Below are 10,656 nucleotides of genomic sequence, written 5' to 3' on the forward strand. Positions count from 1 at the left end.
GACCAGGCTGGCCTCAAACTGAGAAATCTGCCTGCCTCTGCCTCCCAAGTGCTGGGATTAAAGGCGTGTGCCACCACTGCCCAGCAAGACATAACTTCTAACAGGTGTAGAAACAAAGGTCTGGTTTTAGGACTTGACAAATGATCAAAGACCAGTGTCTCTGATCAGAGGGACATAGTGAGACCCTAGCTCATAAACAAAGGTCAAGACCTGTTTCCATCTGGCTTAGCCTCTTAGTTCCCTTTCACTGTAGCAGAGGATAAAAAAAAAAAATGTAAACCACAACTAGTGACCCCAAAGATCTGTCTGTAGTTACAGCCAGAGCACCGAATGGGACAAGTGTCCTCTAAACACCAAACCCTCAGGATCTTGAGATGAGGCACACATAAGCTTAAAAGTCTCTCAAGAGAACCCTAAGGATATATACACACTAAATCACTACCATTGGTTCTAGTGGAATGAATGAGGCACTTACTGCAGAGGCAGTCAGTCTCCTCCCAACCTGATCTAAACCAGGTCTTCATGACCCAGTCCTACCCCTCACTGGTCTCATAGCTTCCAAGCCCTCATCTTGACCTGGCCTGCCTAGGTTGTGTATTCAAGCTCTAGTTCATGCCCTCAGAAGTGCCTGGTCTGAAGCAGAGGGCAACATGGAGACACTGGCCTCTTGGCCCTCCCCTGGCCTGAGGACTGCAAACCAAAAATAACATCCTTTCTGTCAGCCTAGACCTCCCCAGGACACAGAGCTGTACCTCCAGGCTCTGCCAGGCATCCCAGCCTGACACTGCTGCCCAAGGGCCTGCTCAGCTTGTCCACCTTCCCTCAGTGCTTAGAGATCTGGACTGACAGGGATAGTCCTGACCATTTGCCCAGCCCCCTTGGTCATGGTTAGGACACTAGCACCCAAGCAGTAGAGAGATACCCAGCTCTCGTTCCTTTTATCCCTTTATCCTTTCAGTAGCTCACTGTGTCTTGCCTGTTTTACTCTGAGCTGTGAAGCCAGGAACTACTCCGTTCATTTCTGCCTCCATTTGACATGTATTGCTCTGTAGAAAGGAACAATGGGATTTCTGAGTGTGCTCATCCTGGAGCCTCTCTAGGCAGACCTAACCTGTCTTGTTAGCAGGCTTACAGAGTATAAGCTGGGGAGGTGGAGCAGTGTGGTAGAGTCTCATTGCTCCATCAGTATGGGAACAAGAAAGAGATCTTCTCATAGGGCAGGCTGTGCACTATGAAGTAGTGACAACCTCCACTTCTTTCTGTGCTGGCTCTTCCCTGCCTGGCCTCCATCTCTTCTTCCCTAGGAACCTTACTCTCAGCCTGCCAGGCGGCTTTGCTATATAGATCTGAGCCCTTCAGCACAGGAACCTGATAAAATGCAAAAAAGGGGAAAGTAAGTAAGCACATGGCTTTGTCTGTGGTAGCTGCTCAAGCGGGATTCCCACCTACCTTAGCTCTGCCACTCAGAACTGCACAGCCTTGAACTAATTGCACCTGACCTGTAGGGAGAAAGCTACCCCTACCTTGTGATGTCATGGCAAGGGTTCCACAAGACAGGGTGTGTATTTGCAAACCAGGTACCTGGAGAACTATTAGCCCGAGGACCAAAATCACCCACTGCCATGCTCTATCCTCAGTGCTAATCTGGATGACTTCCTTCTCTCCAGGACAAGAGTGAAGCCACCAGGGGAGCCATGGCCCAAAGGCCTTGTCGCCCCAGACCTTACTCCCTCCCTCCCAACCTTCCTGAGGAAGAGACTCGCAGGATTGCACGAATATTTTCTTCCCAGTATTCCAAAAAGACTGATGAAGCCTGAGGGAAGTGGCTCCCAGCCAACCTTGGCTCTGTTCAGCTTGCAAGAGACACCAGGTCTGTTTCCCTCAGAATTCTCAGGCCACCACCCTCACCCTATTCCCTGAGTATCTTGAGACCCAATCAGCTAAGACCAGAGGAGTGTCCCAAACCACCTAGAAGCTGCCTACCAGGATCTCAGTTTCCTTCTGTAATGAGGTGACAGCTGGAAATGAGACTCCAGCACCCAAGTGTCTAACCCATCTTCTAACTGTGGGGCCTAAGGATGCCCCTCTGAGCAGAGAAACCAGTGTCCTTGACACAGCCTACTGCTGGCCAGAGCCCGCCTTCTGATTGAATAGGACAGGCAATTTTTTTGCTATAAATATTGGAAGAAACATGGAGTAAGTATGTGCATGGCTGAGAAAATTCCAGGGCCCTGTCCAGCTTGTTTGTTTGGTAATGAGGTATTTTATAGATATAAATTATTTTTATGATGTATTGAATTAATCAATAGAACAGGGGAATCGCCTCCTTTACAACTGTATTTGATTGTCTGGAACCTAACCATGTTTTTAAAGTAATGTTTGTTTTTACTCAGCTCTGAAATTCATTGTTCTTGCCTCTGTTTTAATAAAAGTCTGGCATTTGTATTTGTGTACGAGTATTTTTTGGGTTGGTCACTGGGGAAAGGTGTTGGAATTCACTCTTGGCTGCAGAAAGAAGGGTACAGCCATCACTCAGCCATCTGCAACATGGGTCGCCATGAGACTTCCAAGTTCTTCCAAGTGTCAGATTGGTCCGAGTTAGAGTGACATTAGTGTCCCTCTTCTGATGGTTTGGGCTTTTGCTGGCTTGCTTGGCTTGTCTCTTCCTCTGATGGCCCTTTAAATCTCTCAGCACAGCGAAAGTCCGACTATGACCTGGTCCCCTGTGTTACCCAGGAGGGTACTTCTGTCAGAACACAGCCACTTGAGCAGCTACCATAGACAAAGCCCTCTGAGGATGACTCTGAAGGAGCACAGATGTCCAATGCCAGCTAGTAGTGAGGCTAAAAGGAGCCACCCAAAGGGGTGGACGCCCGCTTGCCACCCCTGTGTGTCATTTCACTGAATCCCCACAACTCTATGATGCCCCTCCCACAGTTAAACTCAAGGCCAACGAAGTCAGATACATTGCTTCTGTGTAAGTAGAAAGTGCATCGGGACCTAAGACATACTCCAGAGATAGGGGCTCTGACCAAAGCAGGATACAGACAGTAAGTGCCCCGAATTCGGGCAGTCTCAGGCTGCTGCATCCAGGGACCGATTCCTGAAAGAAACCAGTACCGGGGTAAAGCCCAGAGAATGAACCAGGTCGTGGACAGCTGCAAAGAGAACCAGAGAATGTTCTGGACCATATCCGTGTCCAGCCTGGCTGTCTTGAGTCTGTGGCTCTGGCCTCATCTGAAAGCCAGAGACACTGTTAGACGCTGGCTTCGTATGGTCGCTAGGAAGTTCAAATAGGACTTTTCTAAAAATGCTTCGCTGGCATTTGGCACATGATGGAAGCTTGAGAAATGTCAGCCCTTCCCACTCTTCCCAAGTGCCAGAGTGAATTAGTAGAGGCAAGCACACTGGTTACCCAGAAGGCAGAGTACTCCAGCCTCCCTTTAAGGGAGGGCCATGTACCCTCAGCCCAACCTGCCGGTCCCTAGCCAGAGGCTAGCCTTGCCCCAGGCCTCACACTCAGCCAGAGCAGAGCTTCCAGTACCTGGAGTTCCACATCCCTTGGGGTAAGAAACCTCCAGGTTCCAGACCTAAGGGGTAAAGCATCAGGTGAGGAAGATCAGTGCCAAATCCTGTTCCTGTAAATAACCTGAAGGAGTCAAGTGAGAACAGGGCCACGGGAGGGCACAAGCTGCAGACAAGGTGAAGGTCTGCAACACAGATGACATGCAGTGTGTTATTTACCAATCTCTCGTCCCAGTGTAGCTCTGAGACGACCTGACTTGCCAAGTTGTACAACACATCTGTCACCACAACCAGAATGAACCCTGACTTCCTTATACATGCCCTCCACAGATGCCTAGAAAGTGTTTCTGGTAACACAGAGACTGTAGCAGCTAACTAAAACTTCCAGCAGAGGTTCGACTCTAGCTAGGCCTAGTCAGCCAGGCTTTCCTCCCTCTGGGTTTCTCCAGAACCTGCTGCCTCTAGTTTGGCTTCTCCTTGTAGCCCATTCCCCTACAAGGCTCCCACAGTCCTGTCTACCTCCAGATTAATAATTCCAGACTGAGCCCAAAGCAGTAGGCAGGGCCTGGTCCAAGAAAGAGAATAAACAGTCTAGATGTCACAGCTCCCACCCTGCCATGGCTCTGCACTCAAGTTCCAAGATGTCCTCTACCTTCTCTGCCCTACCTATCTCCTCTCCCCTCTCCTTTTAGTCTCCCTTCTATGTTACCTGGCTCCCAGCTTCAGCTGTGCCCGCCCAGTCCTTAACCTCAGCGCCTGCAGATGACCAGCCTACAGGGGTTGCTGCAAGGGGTTCTGCTCACCCTGCCCCATCTCTCTCCAGCCCCAGGACGTCCATGCCAAGGGCCATGTCATGAGGAATAGTGATTGCAGCAGATAGACCCAGAGTATATTATAGGTCACAGGCAAGTCAGGCTTGCAGCGTCCTCACTGGGTGACCTTGGGAAGTTACTGCCCTTGACGTTCAGTTCTCTGTGTAAAGTGAGCACTGACACATGAGGGCTCTCTCTAGTACGTATCTACTGATACAGTACAGTGTCTTAACACCGCTGTGAAAGAAACCAGCCACAAGAGGCCATACATTCTGTATAATCCTACTCAAACAAAACATCCAGAACAAGCAAATTAAGAAGCAGAATAAAGATGAGTGGTTGCCTGAAGCTGGGGGAAGGGGGAAGGGGTGACTGGTTTTGCTTTTGTCTTTGAGCCATGATGAAAATGTTCTGAACTAGAATGTAGTGGTTGATCAGCCTGGCTGTACTGAACATTATTGTGTGCTCTATGTGGGCAAATCGCATGCTATGTAAAATACATCTGTTTTCCTTTGTTTTTAGATTTAGAATCCTGCTTCTAGGGGTATGGGAAGTAGAAGTGATGTGCCTGAAATATCAAGTGTATCTTGGCACCAAAATGTCCTCTATCTTCTCTGCCCTATCTTTTCCTCTCCCCTCTTGAGGAGAACGTCAGGTCTCTAAGCAATGATGCCTGTAACCATTGCATAGGATCCTGGAGAGCCCCTGTCCTAAGAGACCTTGACCTTTGGGCTCTCAGAGGTGACAAATGCTCAAATGCTGTCACACACCACATCTCCTGATCACCAAGGTAGCTCTCCTCTTGAAAGTTCAAAGGAGCCACATTAAAGAGCCCCAGGTCATGGAAGCTAAACCAGATCTGGAACTCACTGGTCCCCTCCCCGCACCCCGCCTCTTGTCAAGTGATCAGACTGTCAACTAGCTTCTCAGAATTAGGTTTCAGGTCAGCTGGTGCATGAGGCCAGTGCCGAGCCAGAGGCAGCAGAGACAACAGTCGATGGTGAGGAGGGGCCATCAGATCCTGCTGCTACCTAATGGAATGGGGCCTTAGGGTGCCCCTACACTACCCAACCTTGGCTAGGTTCACAGGTAAGACCCCATACCTCTCCTCAACTCTCCCTTATCCCCTGCTCCTCTGACCACTCTCCCTCCCATGGATGTTCACAGCCAGGAGCTGCCAGGGATCACTCACCACTGTGTGAGAGAAAGAGAGTGAGCTTAGCTCCCACCTGGTAAAGATGAAGGAACTGCAGCCCTGGGGAGGGTCTTGACTTCCACATCTGTGTGACTCCTCAGGACTGCCTTGTCCTGCTGACTCCTCTGCTGAGATCTTACAAATGCCAGAATGTGTCCCTCTCCTTTGGCCCAGGATCCCCATGGAGCACAAAGCCTTCTCCAGCAAGGGTCCTGGGGCCCTTCCTGGGTAGAGATGATGAGGGCACCTCTGGCCTGAAGCCTGGTCTAGAGCCCATAGTCACTCTGTCTAGTGGTTTCCTTGATGCGGATGTATTGTTGAAGAGGGTTGGGTTGGACAGTGCAGGACACACTCAAAAAACTCGAATGAGCCCTGTAGGCTAGAGTAATCTCATGTTGTGGGTACCCCACTAGAGCTACAGGGGTGAGGATTGTTCTCAACTTCCACTTCCAACTGGTGGCATCAGACCAATGCCTGACACGTTTCCTCAAATAACAACTGAGGTGCAGCAAGGAGGAGGTTGGGAAGCCCGGACCTCAGGGAGTTCCCTACTGTGCCAGGCATTGTAGCCTCACCCACATACTAGAGTATGTCAGCCCATCCTTTCTATTTCTGATGGATGGCTTGGGGGCATTCCTTCAAAACTTGGATACACCCAATTGCAAGCTCTTGACCAAGTTCAGGCTTCAGTGTCTCTTGAGAGTACCTTCTAGCAGTATCCTCTGTGGTGTTAAAACCCCATTGCTCCCTTCTAATCTATCCTTGCTACCTGCACCAGCATGCTCTGACGGCCCAGCCCCCCAACCCACACTGGACTAAGTATGTAACCTTGGCATTCGCAGCCCTCTGCCAAAGGGCCCTGAGATCGTCTTTGACCTCATTTCATGTCTCCTCATTTTGGTAAGAATGGTCTGATTTAGGGCCTTCCCTACAACACTCTTCACAGAGAAAGCAGGTAAGTTGATCTTGCCCCTGTCTGGAGGCTCCAACAGAGCCAGAAAACAGAGATGATGAGGCAATGCTACAAGACAGTAGGGTCAGAAGTAGCAGAGGACAAAGTGGGTACAAGAGGGAAGCCCTGATTGGGAAGCAAAAACTCCAGAGATACACCTGGCCTCAGTGGGGAGAAACCTCTATTCAGTGCCCTCTGCAGGACCTGGCTCAGCACCAACATCGCCTGAGGTTCCCTCCAGCAGAAAGGACTTGAAAGTCACAGTCCCCGACAGCAGCCATACTTTGGTCCTTTGCCTGTCTAACTTCAGTGTTTCTCTCCAAAGCAAAGCAAAATACAGAGTTTTTCTAGTAGCACCTGAATGGTCCCCAGACAGGCTTTGAAGAAGGCATTCTAAAGAACTTACCCCAAGGGCCTCTCCAGATCTGGGTAAGCCTTAGATTCAGGCTGTCAAGTTACCCAGAAGCCTAGCTCTCCAGGGCAAATTCAAGGCTTGGGAGAAGAGAGGCCACTAGGATGCCATGAGGAGAGTCAGCTGCTCCCACACACAGTGCATTCCAGGCCTGGGCAGCAAATCCAGTGCCTCCCTGCTGGGAGGGAGCCAGGCCTTGCTCTTCTGTGGGGCAAAGGGGAATGAGGCCCGAGCAAGTGGAGGGTGTTTCTCTAAACACGCCTGCACCGCTGGTCCTCGGCCAAGTTGGCTTTAAAGGCTCTGCGCTGCCTCAGGCCTCAATCTCCAAAAAACCTGACCCCTCCTCAGGCTTGTCTCAGTTTACAACACAGGCAGACAAGAAGACTGGCTGAAGGAAGAGCCTGGGAGAGCCAAGGCCTGGCTACACCTACCCGCACAGAGCCTAGCCTCTCTGAGCCCATGAATTCCATATGGTTAGTGGACCATGGTCATCACCCAGTCTTCTCCAGACTCATGTTTGGCATTATGGAGCATTTAGTAACTGCTTCGAATGCTCAACAAAGGCTAAGACCCTGAGGAGCCAGATTACCACCCTGCCTAGACCTTAGGTGGTGTAGCGAAGACCATCAGAACAACCAGATCGGAGTCCTGTGACCAGTGGTCAGTCAACCTCTTTCTATCTTTTACTAAAATAATTTACTTATTTTTATTTTATATGCATTGATGTTTTGCCTGTATGTGTGTCTGTGTGAGGGTGCCAGATCTTGGAGTTACAGATAGTTGTGCGTTAACCATGTGGTTGCTGGGAATTGAACCCCGGGGCCTCTGGAAAATCAGTCAGTGCTCTAAACCACTAAACCATCTCTTTAGTCCAACCTCTTTCCATCTTAAGTCTCTATTTTCTCATCTGTAAACTGGATTTAAATACTGCCAAAGTGCTTTTGAACCTAAAATAGACTAAACACAGACTTGGACACCAGGGGCTAGTGACACTAAGCAAGCTAATGTCTCTAAGCCTCAGCTACCTTTCCTGGCAGGTGTTGAGGATCAGGGGAGATGACATGTGGAAAGTCCCCAATTGCAGGGACCCACAGCCTAGTGGCCAGGCCCTCCAGTTCTGACCGTCTACTGAACTAGCACCAGTGGTTCTCAATTTGTGGATCGTGACCCCTTTGGGGAATGCGTATCAGATATCCTATATATCAGATATTTACATTAAAATTCAAAAATAGTAGCCAAATTACAGTTATGAGGTAGCAACAAAAATAATTTTGTGGTTGGGGGTCAGCACAACATGAGGAACTCTATTAAAGGGACACAGCATTAGAAAGGTTGAGAGCCTCTGCCCTACAGGTTCAGGCCTCTGCCTCCCTGGGCCATGCTCATTTTTCTACCTGCCCTTTCAGACTTAGTGTGCATTGCTCTTCTTGTTTCCCTACAAGCAAAAGGTCAGATCTTCCTCCTCTGTATCCTCTTGATAGCTCCTCTCCATCTCTACTGACCACAGTCCAGCTTGAACTAAGTTATTTACGGGCACTGTCTAAGCCAGCCCTCAAAGCCTTCTGGAGACCCTCCAGATAAACACACATGTTTTTTTATTCTGGGATGCCAAGCTCAGAGCTCTGTATAGGATGGGACCTCCTCAGCATGTGCTGGCTTTTACCAGGCTGAATCCCTGGCTTAGCTCAATGCCATGACGTGAAGATGGAGTGAAACAAACATAAGAGGAAACCTTCCAATAATGCCACCATCTGTTTTTCTGGCAAATACAGCAACACTCTGGTTGGGCGAGGCCCCTATTCTTGGAGACAGGGCATCCAAGTAGGAAAGTGCATCATTAGACAAGGCTGAGGGGTGATCGATCGTTGCTGTGGGATGGATGAGAATGATACTGAGCTATCGTTTGAGTTCAGGGAAGGACCTCTGAAGAGGTAACATTTGAAGAGGAATGAGAAGGAAGTAAGGAGGCAATCTGTAGGTACCTGAGGAAGTTAGTTGTATTCCAGACAGATGATGGAAGCTGAGAACTCCCATATGACTAAACCTCAGTGAGTGAGTGGGAGGGTGGGCCGAGGGGGGAGGGGAGCCCTCACAAAGAGCCCTGACCAAGGTGTTAAACTCTGCTTTTGGTAAAATGAGGGTCGGTGGACTGTCTAAAAACTAGGAGAGTGACAGGCTCTGACAGATAAAGGCTTGGATGTAGATCTCCAAAGGAGAACACTTCCTGCCTCTGCTATTTAGACCCAACTTTGCTGAGTTGGTGTATAACTCTGTCTAGTTTAGTGGTCCTTAAGATGGCTGGCGGTGTAGCTCACCTTAGCGTACACAAAGCCCTAAGTTTGATCCTCAGCACCTCATAAACTGGATGTAGTGATAGACTCAGGAAGTAAAAGGCAGGAAGATCAGAAGTTCAAAATTGTCATTGGCTATGTAGAGAATTTGAAGCCATCCTGGCCTATAAGAGACCCCACCAAAAGAGAAAGAGCGGGGAGGGGGGGGAGAAAGAAGCATGAAATGATTTTCAGTTTTGCCTCAGTCCTCCTCAGGGCAGGATTCAAAAACCATTCTTCTACACTAGGGCCCAGGCTTCCAGACTGGAACCCAGCAGCTGTGGGTTCCGCCCTCAGTTTACAGCCCACATACCTGGCCACATGCCATTCACTGTCTATTCATCTTTCTCACTAGAAGTCAAGCCCATTGAACACAAATCCAACCAAGCCTCTTGCCTTACCCATGCCTCGTACAGCGGTCAGGAAATAGCCGATCAGTCAACAGTCATCTGCTCAGCATGAATTAGCACACCAGCACTTCGCAATGACAGTATTTTTAGGGAGAGGTGACAGCAAGCCTGAGTCCTTGGTTTCTGAAAGTATAACTTGAGGGCCTGGCCTCACACCTGGCCTAGTTCCTACCCTTTGTTACCTAAATGTTTCCTATTGATGAACTGAAATTTCATATATTTTTATTTTTATATATAGTTATTTTTATATATTATATATATATGTATCAAATGAATAACATATATCAATGAGATAGACATATCTGTACATATATTATTATGTATATATATTCTCACTGGCCCAAGAAAGGGTAAATGCACCTAAAGTAAGCCTTAGAAGACAGGACCAGGGCCCAGATTTCCTAACCACTGGCCCAGAATCCTGTTTCTCTGTAGGGAAGGGGGTACACACTGTTTACAATTCTATAAGATTGGTCCTGAGAATGGATCATTAAAGGTTGCAGGACTTCAGCACACCAAGAGAGTGTCTGAGTTGGTGCACCAGTAGATGTGCACTGCCAAGAGATGGCCTCAACACAGATAGCCTGATGCACAGAGACCTAGTAGTAAGAACACAGGACAGGGCTGGAGAGATGGCTCAGCAGTTAAGAGCATGACTGCACTTCCAGAGCTCCTGAGTTCAGTTCTCAAAAACCATCTGGTGGCTCACAACCATCTGTGATGGGATTAGATGCCCTCTTCTGGTGTGTCTGAAGACAGCTACAGTGTACTCGCATAAATGAAATAAATAAATTTAGAAGAAGGAGGAGGAGGAGGGGGAGAAGGAGAAAGAAGGAGAAGGAGGAGAAGAAGAAGAAGAGGAAGAGGAAGAAGAAGGAGAAGGAGAAGAAGAAGGAAGGAGAAGGAGAAGGAAGGAGAAGAAGAAGAGGAAGAAGAAGAAGAAAGAAGAAAGGAAGATGAGGAAGAAGAAGAAGAAGAAGAAGAAGAAGAAGAAGAAGAAGAAGAAGAAGAAGAAGAAGA

General features: G+C 48.7%; 2 protein-coding genes across 6 annotated transcripts in view; both read left to right on the plus strand.

Annotated features, from left to right (window-relative positions):
* The window catches only part of C2cd3 (C2 domain containing 3 centriole elongation regulator), a 104,673-nt gene extending 102,228 nt beyond the window's left edge, over nucleotides 1–2,445 (plus strand). For all 4 annotated transcript variants that reach the window (XM_031387526.1, XM_031387527.1, XM_031387529.1 and 1 more), the window contains one exon: nucleotides 1,668–2,445. In XM_031387526.1, coding sequence (XP_031243386.1) covers nucleotides 1,668–1,817 — 150 coding nt within the window. In that variant the 3' untranslated portion in view covers nucleotides 1,818–2,445. The remainder of the gene's footprint in view (nucleotides 1–1,667) is intronic.
* A 2,816-nt stretch (nucleotides 2,446–5,261) lies between these two features.
* Nucleotides 5,262–10,656, plus strand: part of Ucp3 (uncoupling protein 3) — a 13,969-nt gene continuing 8,574 nt past the window's right edge. For both annotated transcript variants that reach the window (XM_031387532.1, XM_031387534.1), the window contains exon 1: nucleotides 5,262–5,426. The gene's annotated coding sequence lies outside the window, so the exon portion shown is untranslated. The remainder of the gene's footprint in view (nucleotides 5,427–10,656) is intronic.

This window comes from Mastomys coucha, unplaced genomic scaffold, assembly GCF_008632895.1.
Source record: "Mastomys coucha isolate ucsf_1 unplaced genomic scaffold, UCSF_Mcou_1 pScaffold21, whole genome shotgun sequence".
Classification (NCBI taxonomy): domain Eukaryota; kingdom Metazoa; phylum Chordata; class Mammalia; order Rodentia; family Muridae; genus Mastomys; species Mastomys coucha.